Source organism: Pan paniscus, chromosome 1 (assembly GCF_029289425.2).
Source record: "Pan paniscus chromosome 1, NHGRI_mPanPan1-v2.0_pri, whole genome shotgun sequence".
Taxonomy (NCBI): Eukaryota; Metazoa; Chordata; class Mammalia; order Primates; family Hominidae; genus Pan; species Pan paniscus.
Genome location: NC_073249.2, coordinates 167,317,876 through 167,337,117, shown reverse-complemented (window position 1 = coordinate 167,337,117; position 19,242 = coordinate 167,317,876). Strand labels below are relative to the sequence as shown.

At 42.2% G+C, this 19,242-nt stretch overlaps 1 protein-coding gene across 9 annotated transcripts in view; it reads left to right on the top strand.

Moving 5' to 3' along the window:
• FGGY (FGGY carbohydrate kinase domain containing) overlaps positions 1-19,242 on the top strand; it is a 459,452-nt gene that overhangs the window by 212,192 nt on the left and 228,018 nt on the right. For all 9 annotated transcript variants that reach the window (XM_034966197.3, XM_034966184.3, XM_034966174.3 and 6 more), the window contains one exon: positions 3,208-3,336. In XM_034966197.3, the coding sequence (XP_034822088.1) occupies positions 3,208-3,336 (129 nt within the window). The remainder of the gene's footprint in view (positions 1-3,207; positions 3,337-19,242) is intronic.

Below are 19,242 nucleotides of genomic sequence, written 5' to 3'. Positions count from 1 at the left end.
CCTGGAACATCTGGCAGCTGTCTGCCGACTTTACTCCATCCTTAAGGGGGAGTTTGAGCCATGGTATCTCAGTCTCTACCATGCTTCCTATATCCACGCAACCACTGTGACCTGTTATTTCTTGTTCCATGGAATCTCTTCTGTCTGCCTCTGTTTCTACATCTCCGTTACCAATATCTCAGTGAAGATCCTTATATTCTCTCTCTTTCTTTGATTACTGAAATAGATTCACACTATTTTCCCTAACCCCAGTCTATCCTCTGCTATAATACTGCCAGAGAGTGCTTAAAAAAGCACAAGTTTAATCGCTTTCCTCCTGGTTTAATGCTCCTTTAGTGGTTTACAGTGGGCTTCATGATTAAGTTCAAACACTTAAGTATGGATTACAAGGCCCTGCATCCACTGCCCCATCTGCCTCCCCAGCTTCCTCTGTCCTTCAACACCCACCCCCTACCAGTTCACACCCCAGCCTATGTTCCAATTTACCTAGCCCTTTTGATAGTTACCTTAGGGGCCCCTTCTCCCTTTTTTCTGTCCTTGCTCAAGACGCATCCTCTGCTGATGAAGCTCCCTGTGGTCCTATAGCCTATGATTAGACCCAGATCTCCTGTCTGCATGCCCAGGACTCTGTCTGCCTCGCAGTGGTCTGCAGCCTCATGTTCTGAGCCTAGAGGACATAGAATCAAATTAAGCTCCTTTACCAGCTAAGGTTTCTTCCTAAATTACTATAGAGAAAACTTGGAAGAGTGCCCCACCCTGCTAATCCTGTCTAGAACCTTTTTTATAAAAATTACACCTTTTATGTTTGTGGAGATTGGGGGTGAAGGTGGAACAGAATTTCCATTTTGACCTTCCTATGAAAACCATTTTTTAAAAATCTCAATTTAGTAGGCAAGATTTCTAAACGGTGCTCCTTTTTCTTTTTCTTTTTTCTTTTTTTTTTTTAACATACATAATGCTTGTTCTAAAAATACTTCTCTTGATCCTTTCATCCATTCAGAACCCATTTTTAAACAACTTTTACTCCAAAAGGTAATGTAATGAATAAGAGCAGAGGTGTGGATATCAGTCAGAGTAGAACCCATGGCCTGTCTTCAGCTCTTAGGCTGTCTCTAGGGTGTTTATTTTTCTTCTGTAAACCACAATTTTCCCATCTGTCTGTGAAATGGGGGTAGTATGGGTCCTATTGTACCCTTCACAGAGGGTTAATATGAAAATGAAATGAGAAAATGCATGCTATGTCCTTAGTGCAGTCCCTAGCATGAAAGTGCTCAGCAAACTGGAGTGCAGTCTCTCCTGTGTTAGATACTAGCCATAGTGACATAATTAAGATATTGTCCAGAACCGTATTATACAAAGCCAAGGACACTGCTCTCTTCCAGGTTTCTGCTACTTTGGCATTTGAAACAGACTAAGATTTTCCTGTTCTCTGCCCCATCCTTTGAGCATCTTAAACTTATCCTCCAGACCATCAGTGTCCAATAGAAATATAATATGAGCCACATATGTAATCTTAAATTTTTTAGTAGCCATGCTGAAGAAAGTGATACTAATTTTTAATGTATCTTATTTAACTTAGTATATTCAAATTATTATTTTAACATGGAATTGATATAAAAATTATTGAGGTATTTTACATTCATTTTTCCAGATGAAATCTTTGACATCTGGTGTGTATTTTCCGCTTAACACCTCTCAATTCAGACGCTAGATTTTTGTTGGAAATACTTGATTTAGATTTCTTAAATTAATCTAGAAAAAGTAGATTCGCATACCCAAGTTGTTCCGAACATACTTAAAAGTTTTTCAGTAACTGAATTTAATATCAGTTTTTAAGTTGAAGTTAAAACTAAATAAAACTAAATAAAATGAAGAATTTAGTCCCTGAGTTACTCTAGCCATACTTCAAGTGCTCAGCCCACATGTGACTAGTGGCTGCCATATTGGACAGCAGAGTTCTTCTAGAAGTCACTGCAGAGGTTTCAGTCTTACTCTTCTTAGCTAAACTTGTTTTCATATTCAATTGTAGATAGAAGCTCTTAAAATGGATAAAAATGGTGTCGTCGAGGTGCTTTGATTCCATTTAGAGGAGGTTGGTTAAGCTGTTCACTCTCTGACCCCTCTCCCAACCTCCACCCTCACCTCTACCCCCAGAGGTCCTGGAGCACCTCTGCCCAGTCCTTGAGCTCCATGGAACAATTAACAAGTGGCATCTTAGCACTCAAAAATTGCGGATCATGCACCCAGATTCTATCTTGGGGCTCAAAGGGGTCTTAATATATCTATGAGTCAACTCCTAGCCCCTCCCTGCAGTGCAGAAATACTATAGAATCCTTGGGGGATGAGAGAGGGCTCAGGCTCTGTTTAACACCTAGGAGCAGATGGATCATTTCATTCTATTCTGTCTTACGTGGTTCTCTGGGTTCTTATCTTGTCTTCCTAACTAGGTTGGGGGCAAGGACTGCTTTTTACAGCCCCACAGCACCCACACAAAGCAAGACAATCAATTCTTAACTGAAGGCCTGACTGATTGCAAGAATTCAAGGTCACTTGAAAAATCAGGGTCACTGCATTGCACAACTCCAAAGAACATCATTCAAATTGTATTATATGGTTGTGCAAGTGGCAGCCTTGTAAAATTTGCAAAGGTTTAGACTGGAGTGTTTTTTCCAGCTGAGAAAAACTTTTTAACTAATTATTTGTTGGTACAAAGTACACCTTTTTCCTCTTATCCTCTGCCAGGAAGCAACTGAAAGAGTAAGTTTTCTTGACTTAGGAATATACGTTCACTAGAGAGGGTGTATGGATGTGTGAACATGTGGGTTTACGTGCGTTTAAGTAGGTTAGTAGATCTGCTGTGTTAGGAAGCCCATTTGGAATGGTTTGAGCATTTAAACCTTGTATTTAAGAGGCTACTGTGTTTATTATATTCCTTTTGAAATTTCCCATTTTCAGAATCTTTATCTGGTTTGAATGATGCTTTAGAGTTCCTTGTTTGTAAAGCTCCACAAAGCATTACCCATAGGTACCAAGCACGTACACCAAAGTCACTGGATGAGCAAAGGGACTCTTGATGACTGCATGGTTTTTATCTTTGCAAATGCAGAGGAGGGAGGAGAGAGCAAAGAGTTTCTCTTAAAAAAAACCCTCTGTTTACTTTTGTGTTTTTCAAACTGATGGTGTTTGTTTTTTCTCATGTCTACCCAGGAAACCAAGTGCTACCTCCTGGAGCTTCTCTTGGAAATGGGCTCACACCAGAGGCAGCAAGAGACCTTGGCCTTCTCCCTGGGATTGCAGTCGCAGCTTCACTCATTGATGCCCATGCAGGAGGACTAGGTAATCTCTTATTTGTTGCCTACAGCCAAAACCGTATTCAAATGGAATATTCCCTAGAACCGAAGACACTCCTTTTCTGTTTTTAAAGCAAAGGTCAAGGACTTTGGTGTTTCAGGATATAATAATGAAAAGCCTTTTTACAGCTAGGCATTTGGTTAGAATTATAGAACTTTTCATTAATGATAAAATTTATTTATAATTGTATTAATTTCTTTATACATGGCAATAGAAAAAATGTATTTGAATAACTTTCTGCGTAGTTCTTTTGTTTACTGAAAATTCAAAAAAGATATGTTAATTTCTTGCCACACTTAGCTCTACTGTTTTTTTGTAAGGTACTCCAAAACCCTTATAAGTCTCTTAGATTTATTTTAATAATATATTTGGCTTATGTCCTGTATCCAGTTCCTTGGTTGCAGTCTTGATTTTATCTTGTACATAACTCTCAAGCCTTTCATTCATGTATTCATTTGTTCATTCACAAAACACCCATTGAACACTTACCATGTCCAGGCATGGTGCTAGAAGACAGTGAACTTAAAACAAAACCAAATAAAACCAAAGTCTCTTCTCCAGCTTTTAATGGGAAAACACACAGGGAAACAAAGAATTACAGTAAAGAATGATGACTTCCTCATCCTTATTGCAGGTTGTGTGTGTTTTTTGCAGGGGAAGTTGTTCTGGTTCTCAGCATCTCTCATCTCAACTGTAGCCATATATTTTTTTCCTAGCCTTTCATTCTAACAATGTTTTGTTTTAAACTATGATTTATAATTCATGAGATCAATTTAGCAGGACATGACCACTGAATTTGCACAACAGAATGGAACAGAATTGAATAGAACAAAGTGGAAAACATCAGAGTACCTTTCACAAAGTAAGGGAAGGCACTGCTTTGTGGAGCTGTGTTTCCATTCTATGTGTGTGTACTTTCAGACACTTCCATACTCTGCCCATGCATTTACACCTCTGTGACTTGGCACACATGTTCTTTGTCCAGAATGATTGGACCTCCACTTCTCCAGCTGGCTAACTCCTCCTCTAACTGCAAGACCCATATCAGATGCTTTCTGCTCTGCATAGCCTTCCATGAAACACTCAGGTGTATTTAGAAATTCTCTAAATTATGCTTTTTTTCAGCAAACTATTTGAAGAAATGATCATATTGCATTGTAATTTCAAATATATCTGCTGGTCATTTCCATTAGAGTGTGAACTCCTTGAGAACAGGAACATTATGTTATCTGTCCTATATCCTTCATGCCAAGCCCTATGTCTGGTTCCTATAGCTGCTTATTAAGTTTATTAAATGAATAGTCACATTAAGGCAAGAATAAGGTGAAATGGCTTTAAACAGTAGAGTGAAGATTAATCTGTTTTCTTATGCAACGGATTATTAAATGGTGCCTTGTTCTACATACTACATGGACTTCCAGAGCAGGATCGCTCTCATCAATCTATGGACATGTCTGTCCTGTTCATCTCTCTGTCCTCAGGATCTAAAACAGTGCCTAAGAATTAGTAAACAACTCCTAATATATGTAGGTTGGTTGAATGCTATGTAACGTAGTTCTGAGTACAGGCAAGGTTGTTTCTCTCCAAATACTTTTCATTGTGAGCAATGTGTGCTTTTGATTGGAATGTTAAGATTTTGGTTTTTACATACAAGCACAGAGAGAACTTGAGGTCTAGGCAGACATGGAGTGTTTCTGTCCCCTAGCAATCCTGACATTCCAGATCATGTGTGAGGCCACAAAAGCTTTCTCTGTCATGCTTTTTAAATTATCCCTGGGGTGACAGTGTCAATCATCCACCCCTACCTGGGTGACAGTCACTTGGCTGGGACCGGCATATGCTGAAAGAAAGAGAACTGCTGCTTGAAGAGCCGCAGGCACTACAGTTTCCTTGTCAGTTTCCCAGACTTCCCTCAGGGACGTGCCAAAACACACCTTCTCACTTCTGCCCAGGACTCACTATGTCCTCCAGGAGGGGAGACTGTCAATGACCCTCACCTTTTTCCTAAACAGAGATGTTCAGTGGCAGAAGTTTTACCCTTAGAAGCTTTGGCTTAAGCCTTTTGTTCCCCGTAAAATGCAAATGCTTGTAAGTGATATGGTTTGGCTGTGTCCCCATTCAAATCTCCACAGAGTTGTATCTCCCAGAATTCCCACATGTTGTGGGAGGGACCCAGGGGGAGGTAATTGAATCATGGAGGCCGGTCTTTCCCATGCTATTCTCGTGATAGTGAATAAGTCTCACAAGATCCGATAGGTTTATCAGGGGTTTCCGCTTTTGCTTCTTCCTTATTCTTTCTTGCTGCCACCATGTAAGAAGTGCCTTTTGCTCTTCGCCATGATTATGAGACCTCCCCAGCCATGTGGAACTGTAAGTCAAATTAAACCTCCTTTTCTTCCTTGTCTCAGGTATGTCTTTATCAGCAGCATAAAAACAGACTAATACAGTAAATTGGTACCAGTAGAGTGGGGCATTGCTGAAAAGATACTTGAAAATGTGGACACAACTTTGGTACTGGGTAACAAGCTCATAGAGGGAAGAGACTTGCCTTGTCTCTGATGAGACTTTGGACTGTGGACTTCTGGGTTAATTCTGAAATGAGTTAAGACTTTGGAAGACTGTTGGGAAAGCAGCTGGGAGGGAGGCTGTACCCTGCAAAGCCACAGGGGCAGCGCTGCCCAAGACCATGGGAACCCACCTCTTGCATCAGTGTGACTTGGATATGAGACCTGGAGTCAAAGGAGGTCATTTTGGAGCTTTAAAATTTGATTGCCTTGCTGGATTTTGGCCTTGCCTGGGCCCTGAAACTCCTTTGTTTTGGCCAATTTCTCCTGGAATGGCTGTATGTACCTAATACCTGTACCCCCATTGTATCTAGGAAGTAACTGACTTGTTTTTTATTTTACAGGCTCATGGGTGGAAGGGACTTGACTTGTCTCAGATGAGACTTTGGACTGTGGACTTTTGGATTAATTCTGAAATGAGTAAAGACTCTGGGGGACTTTTGGGAGGGCATGATTGGTTTTGAAATGTGAGGACCTGAGATTTGGAGGGGCCAGGGGCAGAATGATAATGATTTGGCTGTGTCCCTATTCAAATCTCAACTAACTTATATCTCCCAGAATTCCCACATGTTGTGGGAGGGACTTAGGGGGAGGGAATTGAATCATAAGGGCCAGTCTTTCCCATGCTGTTCTCGTGATAGTAAGTCTCACAAGATCTGATGGGTTTATCAGGCTTTTCTGCGTTTGCTTCTTCCTCATTCTTTCTTGCTGCCACCATGTAAGAAGTGCCTTTTGCCCTCCACCATGATTATGAGACCTCCCAGCCGTGTGGAACTGTAAGTCAAATTAAACATCTTATTCTTCCCAGTCTCAGGTTTGTCTTTATCAGCAGCATAAAAATGGACTAATGCAGTAAGTTAGTAACTTTCCCCCATATTTTTGTTAGTGGAAAGATAGAATAGTTTTTTTTTGTTTTAACGGAAAGATAGAATAAGAATCTTGGATTCTTTAAGGCCTGAACTTAGATGCCAGCAGTGGCTGGGAAGGGCACAGGAAGGTGATAGTCCATGATGACGGGTTGATACAGACTTACTTAATATATGTTGACTATATTTTATCCTTATTATGCCTTCTTATGCCTCTTTCTTTACCCTTCACCTTACAGCCAATCCAAGAGTTGGATATCTCAAAAAAATTAGGAGGCCTGGGAGCAAATGTTTCCTTTCATTTCTACCTTTCCTATACCCCTATTAGGATGTGGAGGTGAACAGATGCCTGAAAATCTTGAAAAGGTTGTCCATGGGTCCAACTCTATATTAACTAAATATAATTGAGTGAATGCAACCTGTCAGTGATTGGTCTAGGCACTGGAGATTATTAGCAGTGAACAAGTCAGGCAAAGTCCATTCGTTTTGGAAAGAAAATTCTCATTGTTCTCCCCTGCCTGCATGTTTGTAGCTTAATAGTATAGGTTTGGGACAGCTAACCCCTGAGACATATTGTGATGCTATGACAAGGGCACTCAAAATGGAATTTTAAGTTCTGGATTTAGATTGTGTTTCTGCCTACAAATATGGTGCTTCGCAGAACTTTTGTCTCCTGTTATGCAGTGAGAGAGTGAGAGACAACAGAATGCAGGATTCACTACTTTGTGATTCTGTATAGGTTGAGGTCAGTAATAGCCTCAAGAACTGGCTAAATGAACCCTGTGTTAAGAGATTTCTGAATGTCAAGTACAGACCCAGCTTTGGATTCGGAATTGCCACCCAGGAAGAGGCCATCCAGGCCTCTCACCAACAAACCCTGACAACTGTAGTCACTTCAAATGCTGACCTGGCATGGCCTGCTTGAAACCCCACATTCTGACTAGTATGAGGGGTCAGCACTCTGCTTTAGAGAAATACCCCTGGACTTTCATTCCCAAGGAAGGCCTGGGATGGGAGGATAAAGATCAAAGAAGCAAGCAAAACTCAACCCATGCTTTTCCCAGTTCTGGAAAAAGAGGAGGAAGGGCTTTGTGGGAATAAAAATCAATGATAAAAGAACATTTTGTTCTTAAGGTGCTGGTTAGTAAGTTCTCCAGCAGACAGTCAGAAGATAGGAGTAGCTTTGTTTGCACTTTGTGGGGGTGGTTCTGGCCAGGGCTCCTGCTGCTGATATTTTTCTAGCTTATAAAAATAACATTAACTTTTTTCCAGGTCTTTTCTTGGCTCCAGCACCCCAACTGCCCTGAAAGGCAATAACAACCTGATTTCTGTCTCAGGCCCTTCTCCTCTCAGTTGCTCTTATCTGTCAGACAGACTCCTGATTATCCATCAAATCTTGAATCCTTTTCTCCTCTGGGAAGCCCTCCCTGACTTCCCAAGTTGACTTAAGCACTCTCTTTTTCCCCCACTGTGTCTTGCGCTTGCAGGTTTGTGTGTGCCACATTGCCTCATCTACTAATTTATAAACTCTTAGGGCACCCTGTTGTTTCATACTCCCACTGCAGCAGCCTGCAGAGTGCTTTACATATGGAGGACCCTTAACACATGCGTATTTAGTGAATGAGTGAATGAATGAATGGCATTCCCTCCATGAGGAACGGATATTACAACTGAGAGAGAGAGTAACCTCTCATTCAAAGGCAGTTGTCCCTATACAATAGTTATACTTGGCTCATTTCTGCAGGAGCAAAAGTTTGGGTTCTTCTAGATGTTTGGAAATCTGTCTCCTTTTTGCCCTCATCACATTACCAAGTTTCGGCCAAGAGCAAGCTTTGTTCCTTGGTTTAGCCCAACTATTTGATTACCAATATTGGATTATTTGGCAGATGTTGAACTGGCTTAAATTGCTCATCTGGGACAGATATTGAATTGGTTTAAACTGCTTATTTCAATTGCAGAGCCAGGCCAAAATGAGGATTTTGAATTTCTTTTCTTTTTAAATGGAAGAATTTATTGAGCCAGTCTTGCAAAAAGGGCCTTTGGTTCATGCCCTAGAACAACACATAGTTTGTTCCAGTAAACAATAAAACATGCCAATTACATTTCTCACCATTATCAGTGTTCTAGAAGACAGGATAAAGGCTGCGATCTAAAGGCTGCGACTTTAGATAATGTGATTTGGGGGGAACATTTATTTATAAGTAGTATATATACTAAATGTAGCATGATGGATAAAGAGATATACTTATTGGCAATAGTCCATTGCGTTTGTAAACTTTTGATTTATGAAGCATGATATGGTTTGGATCTGTGTCCTTACCCAAATCTCATGCAAATTGTAATCCCCAGTGTGGGAGGGGTCCCTAGTGGGAGGGGATTGTATCATGGTGGTGGATTTCTCATGAATGGTTTCGTATCATCCCCTTGGTGCTGTTCTCATGATAGTGCATGAGTTCCCTTCAGATCTGGTTGTTTAATAGTGTGTTGCACCTCCCCACTCTCTCTCTTGCTTCTGCTCCGGCCATGTGAAGTGCCTGCTTCCCCATCACCTTTTGCCATGATTGTAAGTTTCCTGAGGCCTCCCCAGAAGCTGAGCAGACACCATCATGCTTCCTACACAGCCTGCAGAACCTTGAGCCAATTAAAACTCTGTCTTCTATAAACTGTTCAGTTTCAGGTATTCCTTTATAGCAATGCGAGAATGGACTAATACAAAACACATCTATGTTCATTATAGAATTTGCTCCTTATAGCAACTTTGTAGTGAAGTTAGGACAGGTATGTGTTCCCTCATTTTGCACAGCAAACAGCTGAGGCTCAGTGTATTATAAACTCAAGAATAGATATTTATCTTACACTTAGTTCTTAAGGCAACTTTATACATACTGTTATTCTATTTGTCAGATGAGACAGTTGAGGCTCACAAGACTACCTAACATTCTGAGCTACACAGTTAAATGAGAGATGCGTGACTTAAGCCCATGCTTTGTGCACACTTATCACTGTGTTATAAAGAATGGCCTACGTATTTAAACGTGATCCACTCTGCTCTTTAATTTGACCCTAAAAATGTGAGCAAGTAACAAATTTTGAAAAAGGAAAGTCTTTAATATTTATTGACGACCCATTTTACTAGTTCATGGGGTTAGACAGTGACTATGAGAGAGAAGTGGACTTCTGGGAATTTGTATTCTAGTAAAGAAAATAGACAAGTAAATAAACAGTTACGGTTACTTGTGCCATGTATGGAAGGCTTTGGAAAAACATAAAATGGGCCTAAAATTGAGACTTAAACAATTATTAAAGGATTCCTAGAGGGAGTGATGTCCAGTAATCTAATTATGACACTGCTTTCCCTGTTATTGCTTCCTGGTAAAGTGGAATTTATATATTTTTTGCGACTTTTAAACTTCAACTAGGCTTCATTTCTAATAATAAAATAATAACATTGTTAATTAGAACAAATACAACCACCACTCTGACTGGTACTACTATGATGACCATTTCTTACATGTGTCCTATGTGTCAAGTACTCTACCTGATACTGCTCAGACTTTATATCTTGCTCCTCACAATAAGCCTACAAGGTAGAGGTTGTTTCCCCATTCTGCACGAGGGAATTGAAGGCAGAAAGAATAACGTTTCCACAATCACATAACTAATCTCATAGCAAGATTTGAAATTGAGTGTGCCTCCAAGGTTCATATATCTTTTCTCTAGGCCAGTGGTTCTCAACCAGGGGTGATTTGACCCCTCAGGGGACATTTGGCAATGTCTGGGGACAGTTTTGTTTATTGCATCTGGGGAAAGGGAAATGGCACTGGCCTGTGGTGGGTAGAGGCCAGGGATGCTGCCAAACACCTTACAATGCCCAGGCCAACCCCCTGCAACAAAGAATTATCCAGCCTCAAATGTCAAATGTCAGTAGCACTGAAGGTGAGAAACCCTATTCTCTCCTGGAACACCTCCAGTGATATTATTTCTCTTCATCAATTCAGCTTATTTCTATAGAAGCCAAAAAGCAGCCCACAATAAGGGTTTTGCTGATACATTAGTACTTTGTTGAAATGTGTTTTGTGAAATTGACTCTTCAGTGAAAGTAGTTGTGAGATTAAGAAAATAATAGAAGTGAAGCCTGAGGAGTAGGGAGGGCAGGATGGTTTCTAGCTCATCTATTTCAGAGTCAAGCCACACGGGACCACTTGGCCGTCTTTCAGCACATCATGCACATTCCACCTCCTTTCCTTTGCTACTCATCCATCAGCACTCAGTCTAAATGTTACTTTGTGGAAACATCTCCAAATTTAATCCATTCTTAGAAAAGCACCAATCACTCTCTATGCTGTATCTGTGAAATACTTTACAACTATTTCAGTTTTTTCACCAAATCATATTCACGTTTGTATGCCCATCATCCAGCATGAAATCCACATAGCTGGTCTTCACTAAATCAATGTAATTATTTAATTACTATTATTAGTAATTAAGATAATAAATATAAGAGGGTTTTGAAAAATCCAAAATAAGAATTGGTAAATATAGGTGAGGGAGACTTTAAGAAAATATAGATTCCCATGCCCTACCCTGCTGAGGATGCCTGGAATCTTGTTCTAAGTGTGGAAAATGTCACCTGGTACCCAGAGGAGACAGCCTGGGGGGATGAGTTGGCACTGAGGACACTGGGGTCAGAAGCAGTATTGATGTGTTTCTGCCAAGTAGGCAGATCAGACCAGAGCAGAACCGTGCTGCGCAGGAGCCAGGCCAGGCGCTGGCCAAAAGCTGGGGGCAGGAGGGAGCTTATCCAAAATGGGAGAGAATATGGATCCAAAGAGGCAGACGGTCTGCAAGAAATTGGGGGTGGGGGGGATTAGAAATGCAGATAAAGTCATGCCGTGGAATCTGGAAGGAGAAAACCGTGCCAGTCCCTGAGCAGATAGAGCAAGGACAACTCTGGGAGTTCCTGGATGTGAATCACAGAGGGCAGAGGAAGAACGTATTCATGGGATTGCAAGTTTATTGTTTTAAGTTGAGGTTTGGTTTAATGCGACCCACTACTGCCTGAGACCTCGGCAGTTCATGAGCCGTGGCAACAGCTCATGTGATGGAGGGAGGGGCAGAGAGCATACGTAGGGGGGAAGGATAACTGAGTTTCCTGTTCCCAGGCTCCAAGGCTTTCTTGGAGTGCTGTGATTCTCTGGACTGCAGAAGGCTGGCCTTAGCTGAGAGACCAGACTTTGACTCTGTGGAAGAAAACCGAGAGAATCCAGGGCCTGGTGCTATTGCCAGCTCCCCATGTGTCCCCAGTTTTTAAATCTTGTGCCACACGTCAGTGTATATGGCTGTGAACCTGCCATGAAACCATAATATTTTGAGTTTAATACATACACTCCTGTTTGGATAATGAGTAATCATAGGCTTTAGAACTAAAAGGCTGCTCAAAGATTCTGTATACCAAATTCTTCAATTTGCAGATGATAAAACTGAGGCCCAGACAATGGTGAATCATCCAAAGTTACCCCAGCATATTACTTTCAGAGTCAAATTTAGAATCTGAGTGACCTAGTTCATCAGCCAGGGTCCCCGCCCCATTGTACTACACTGTCTCCAGATTAGGAAAAGGGAATGACTCCTGATTTGTTATTCCATTTTATACCTTATATCCCATTTAATGGCCACAGGCAGCTTCACTGGTGGTTATTAAATAGGTAATTTAGTTTTCCTGAGCCACACTTGAGTAAATCTCTTTGTTTTGTTGTCACAATCTACAAAAAGCTCCAAAGAATCTCCTCCAGAGCTGGAAATAATAAAAACACCTGCTATTCGAGTTCCTTCCAAAGAGCTCAAAGCAGTTATTTTTATTTCACCTACCAATCGTTGAATACCTATGCTGTGCCAAGTGTTTTGCTAGGTACTTGACTATTCACTATTGTCAGCTCGCAACCTCACTGTGAGCTACAATTATTTTTGGCCTTTAACATACAAGGAAATGAAGGTTTAGGAACCTGCCAAAGGTTACATTTTAATAAATTATAAAGTTGGGTTCCTGGACCCACCGATTGCAGAGCCTATGAGCTCTCCCGTGTTGACCTGGCTAGTGAATCTATTTGTGTGTAGGTATGTTTGTGCCTTTACTTACGTTAGCGCATACTTACACCAATGCATATTTGTATCTATAGTAGAAGATAGAGCTTCTGCTTAATATCCTTCTGGACGTTTGTAGATCTATTTTATGGATGAGAAAGTTGAGGCCCAGGGTGGAGAAGTGACTCTAATAAAGTGTATTTAAAGCAGCACAGGAGTCTGGGTTCCATCAATCATGGGGAATAAGGCCAGGCTTATTAGATCAGGGTAGGAATGGGATGCGTAGCTATTGGGGTTGTGTGGTGGAGAGATAAACAATATTAATGTTGACGTTAATTTTGTTTACTAAATTTGTTAATTAATGCTTACAATCTCAATCTCAAAGATTAATCTTAATCTTTTTGTAGTGACTTGCTGTTTTTAAACTACCCTTGGAATAGGGAAGGTATTTTTACCTCCCACGAATGGTTGAGAAAACTGACCTTCGAGGAGGTGAAGGGATTTGCCTAAGGTTACAGGACCGGGAAGACTGGATCCAAGACTCAAACCCTTATTTGTGTGCCTCTGTCTTCACATCAGCTTTGGTGCAACCCTTGCATCAAACAATGGAAAAGTAGTACCTAGTAAATGGAGCAAGGTGTCTTATTCTGTGCCCAGAGCCTCTCATTTTAAACAAGCTCTGATCATCTCATCTACTACAGAACTGTATCTGGTATTCTGGGGCCATTTTTAAACAGAAGGTTTCACTTATTCTCTCCTGTATTAGTATATGGCCGAGAAAACGAGCTGAGCTGATATTTTCCTTTGCTGAACTGGGGAACAAAAACAAAAAAAAACACACAGTAATCCAGCCACTGGTTCTGACACTGCCAAGCACCTGTTAGGAGGACTTCCTACTCCAAGTTCAAAAGGTACAGACTGCTAGAAAAGTGTGTGTTTGGAGGCCCAGAGTCTAAGATTGCACTTGCGTCACTGGCTGCAAGAGTAGGATCAGGTCCACTGTTTTTCATGGCACAAAAACTCAACAGATAGTGCTTCACATCCATATACTGTTTCTAAGCACTAATGTTTACTTTGGGTCTTGCACATCAGCAGCTGATGGTGGGAAAATACACATCTCTAGTTATTGCCCCAAGGCGGCAGCCTCACATCTAAACTGCTGGCTTCTTCCTTATTATCTCTCCACAGGCCTGGTTCATTTCCTTGTTTTCAGTTTTCTCTTAGCTGTGCATTCATATCAGTCATTGTAAAGAGCAAAGGGAAATAATTTAAAAAATTTTCCATATGGGCATCTTGAGCATTGCCTCAGTACACTCTGTAGCTAGTATAGATATCTGGGGAAACTAAGAAGGAAAATTTCTTTGAACATAGAAAAATCATACTAGTCTCCAGTTATATCATTCAACAGCAGTCCCCCCAGCCCACCTTTCCATACCTCTAATCTGTATCTGTGCTTTGTACTATGACTCTGATGTAAGAGTTTGGCTCTCTGAAGATGGTAAAAATTTAAATGCTTGAGGTAAACACAGTAAGATAGTTAAAAACACATTACTGGTTCCGTCAGCTGTCTCTGCCCTTGGAAGTCATCTGACACTGATGGCAGCAGTGACCCATCTGGAGCAGCCACTGCGAAGATGCTGGCTGCAGTAGAGGAATGCACTCCGCAGAGCTGGCTGGGGCCAGAACAGGTGGGAGCCCTGTCCCCTACCAAGTTGGCAGGGTGGGAGCCCCATGCTCCCAGGCACAGCTGCAGCCGCCCAGCTGCGGCTCTGGACCTGGGCATCCCTACACTCTCAGGGGCCCAGGAAGCCCCCCTTCCTTTGCAGACTTGGAAATGCTTGCTCCTACTCCCTGGCCTCTTCCCATTGCTGGCGCCTGCTCTGGAGTGGGGCAGAGTTGTGGCTGAGCCCAGTGCTGTCACAATCCAGCCAGGTGTACATGCACTTGAGGTGGCGCTGACACGCTAGCCCCCTGCCACCTTGGCCCTCTCTGGACCTTGGGCGCCAACGAGCATGGCAGGAGCTGAGGGCAGCTCGGCTCAGGCCTGCAGGTGCCTCAGTAGGAACAGACTGGGTGGCGGGTTGATGGCAGGAGGAAGCAGACAGGCTCCTGGGCAGAAAGGAGTGGGTCCCTGGTGAAACCCCACCTTCAAGCCAGGGACAGTCCGAAGCCTGGTGGCTGGACTGCCAGTTCCAAGTGGAGTCTGTGGCCCAGAGTGAGAACTTGTGTTGCTTTTTCTGGGTCCACCCATGGCTACCCATGGACCAATCAGTACTCATTTCCTCCCTTCTGAGCCCATAAAAATCCCTGGACCCAGTCAGACACGGACAGACTGAGGACTACCAGCTGCAGGAAGGAGCTACCCACTTTGGGTTTCTCCACCCATTGGGATGACCTGCCTGCAGAAAGGAGCTACCCACTTCGGGTCTCCTCTCCACTGAGAGCTGGACACTCATCTAGACGACCTGCCTGCAGAAAAGAGCTACCCACTTTGGGTCTTCTGAGAGCTATTCTGTCACTCAATGAAGCTTCTCTCCACCTTGCTCACCCTGCAGTTGTCTGTGTATCTCATTCTTCCAGGTTGTAGGATAAGAACTCAGGACCCACTGAATGGCAGGACTGAAAGAGCTGTAATACAAACAAGGCTGGAAACACATCCCTCCGGCTCACTCGCTACTTTGTGGGCAATGAGGAGAGAAGAGCTGTGGCCCTTCATGGAGCCCAGACCTAGGGGCTCCCCAAGCCAGGGGTGTGACACTGTCTTTAAGGCTTTGAGGTTCATGGCATCTCCAAGCCTCCAGGTGCCCGTGTTCCCCTCATCCAGATGCGGGTGCCCACAGCAGAAGCCCCATGCAGCACATCGGATACAGCTGCAGCCTTGCGTGGAGCTGGCACCTGTGCCAGCGCCTGTAGCTGCCTCCCCTGCCACAGCAGCTTGCTTGTCTGGTTGTGTGCAGTGGCCGGACTCTGCACTTGCTCACCCACACACCCCTCACTGCTCCACGCCTGGGTCACCCTTGGTAGGTGTGGGATCTGGGATGGTGGCGTGAGCTGAGCCCAGCCTGCTGGGCCAAATGGGTGGAATGAGCCCAGCAGGCACGAGCAATACTCAGGCAGAAGATGCCACCAGCCACAGAGGTTTCCGGCTGGCAAAGTGACACCCCGAGGATCCCATGACAGTACTTCATGCCTCAGTTCCCCCATCTGAGAAATGGGAATAATAGTACCTCTTGCATAGATTTGAGTAATAAATGAGCTTTTATTTGTAAAGCACTTAGAATAATGTCTGGCCATACTCTGTGTGTGTTTAGCTATGATTAATGTGATTGCAGTAAAGTTACATTATGAATAGTAGCAGTGAGCAAGAGAAAATCAAAGATTTATTACTTGATTTACAGGTAGATGACGTCTTCCTTCTGTGTGTCAGGCATTGTTATAGGTATGTTAGATACAGTGGTAAACAAAGCCAAGCTCCTTCTCTTATAGAGCTTCTATCCAACTGGGGACATTCATAAACTCCCATTTAAACATATATATTTATAGGTATATGTAAGTATACATATATGTATTGTATGTGTACATAACTGTGTGTCTCTGTATATGTTTGTGCATATTTATAAGTGTCTTCATACACATGTGTTTATGCATGGATCTGGTATTTATACATGTATGTGTATTACATGTGTATATCTGTATGTAGTTGTGCATGCATATGCATCCATGCCTGTGTCTGAATGCGTGTGTGTATGTGTATATACTGTGCATGCACATGTTTGCATGCCCCTATTTGTATGTCTGTTTGTGTGTACATTTATGTGTGTGTCTGATTTGTGATGTGTTACTGTGTATGTGTGTATATTCTAATGTTCATGAGTGTATATGCATGTGTCCGTATATATGTATGTGTATATGTGAGTGGATATGCATGCATGTGTTTGCATAGGGTACTGCTGAGTGTTATGGAGAATAGTCCTGATTAAAGTGATGGAAAGTTCCAGGAGGTGCTACTGGTATACAGAGATCAGGAAAGTTCAGTCTAGAATGGGGACATTTGAGGAAACATACCTTAATGAAGAGAGGAAATATTTCATTGTGTAAAAAGCAAGGCAGAGATTTTTTCAATCAGCAAATATATGTTGAGCACATACTTTGCCTCATGCATGTGCTGGGCACTGGGAATACCAGGATGAAGATGACCCAGTCCCTTCTCTAGATGACTCAGCAGCTGGTGGAAATGGGAGATCTGTATTCAGAAAAATCCTAATACAACTTGCATACTGCTTTTCCAGGCGGTGAAAAAATGTTACAAGAGTATAGGGAATGGATCAGCCAGCTCTTCCAGGACAAGTTAGGAGGTGAAAACTCCTAGAAAGTGAAAACTTGGATAAGCCTTTTAAGAAGCAGTAGTAGAATGTGCAGAGGCTCAGGGACGTTAAAATGCCCTTCATAATCAAGGAACATTTTGGTGTGGCCACCTCGCCATTCAAATGTGCGAGAGGGGCAGCGAGAGGCAGCCGGGAAGACGGAGCCTGTGTAGCACACTCTGACTGGAATCAGACTGCCTGGGTTCAAACCCCTGTTTTGCCACTTGTTAGTAAAGAGCTTACCTGCTCTGTGCCTCAGATTTCCCTTCTGCAAATGGGGATGGGAATAGTGCCTCACAGGGTTATTTTAGAGATGCCTTCTCCTGACACATTGTAAGCACTCAACAAGTGTTAGCTACTCCCAGTTGGAAGCTAGAATGTAAAAGGCCTTAAATTCCCAGCCAAAGAGATTGAATGCTAAAATTAATTTCAAGCAAACCTATCTGTTCAAATAGCTTTCTCAGCACTGATTTTGATGTGAAAAATATCTGGAATATTCTTCATTATCAAGCATGTGCCTTGGTAGTGTAATTACAGTTTTTAATACTAATGGATGATCTTCCATTAAAGTAGTAAAAAGATACCATCTCATTTTAAGCTTAGAGCAAAAGCTTACTTAAGTGAAATTAAGCAGATATTTATTTTGTCAGGCTCTGGGGAGGATTCCGAAATTATTTGCTCCCTACTAGTGCCTAGCGCTTTATCTTTGCAACCGCACTTACCCTGTAGAGTCATAGTTGGACAGGAAACTGTATTCCTGCATCTCTACCTTCAGTGTTTCACGATCACTGTTTCTCATCTGCCAGGCCTGAGGGTGGGCAGTGCTGATTTCACTGTCTCATACCCACTTTTCTTTCTGCCAGTGTCTTTTATGAGAGCAATTTTATCTCTGCCCCTTTCTCTTCACCCCATTGTCTCTTCTCCAGTCTTCAAACCCAAACAAAAAACATACAAAGTTTGCTCATATTCACTGCAGTCTGAGCTGCTGAATGTTCTTCCAGAGCCCCTTAGGATTTCTGCACCCATACTTGTAAATGTTTGCATCTTCATTTTGTTGGTGGTGATGACAAATTACCCCACATAACTTGCCTCTGTTCCCGTTTTAGTTAGAAATTACTGTTTACTGGAGACAGAATGGAAAATGTATGAAGGGGCAACATGAGAAAATAGGTTATTTTGATTACTTCCAATCATCCATCGTTAATCGAATTCATAATATAGATTACCAAATAAAAAGATTATTTCAATTTAAACTTAGAATGACTTATAGGTTTTTTAAATCTGATTTCCATTCTTATTACTTCTTGCAGCAGTTTTCAAACTTGAGTGTGCATAGGCATTCATGGAGCTAGTTAAAATGCGGATTGCTGGGTCCCCACCACCGCAACTCATTCTGATCAGTGGCTTTAACTGGGGCCTAAATATCTGCACTATATCCAGCCCACACATGAGCCTGATGAACTTCACCAGTGTTACCTTAAAAGATAGCAAGAGGGGCAGACTAAACTCAACGTTGTTTACCATCAAAAACTGTCTCTACATAATCCAGAAAGAGCAAAGTTGAATCCAGGCTAATTGAAAGACTGCATTTTAAATTTTTTGTTTCAAAAGTACAGCAATAAAGAGTTTTTCCAATGTGTTATACTTCCCATGAGCTGGATACTACCTGTTTACCTAGATGCCACTTAATGTGGACAGCAACTTTTATGGCTGTGCACATTCTCACCACCCCCATTTAAAGAGAGGAAGGAGACTCGCTTAGACTCAGGCAGCTAGTGTGGTTGAACAGAGAGAACCTTGGTCTGTCTGGCCCCAGCTTGCTCTCTCTTACCATTATATAGCTTCACCCAAGCCAGCGTTAACAGCTGTAGATGATTTTCTTCTAATGTTCTAAAACCTGAAGACATGGGGCATCTTTTAACCAAATGCTCAGCTCTAGGGAAAGCTAAGCCTCTTCTATTTTGTTGAAAGAGAAAGTATTAGGCTGTCGATCTGTATTGTTACAGGTCCCTGGGC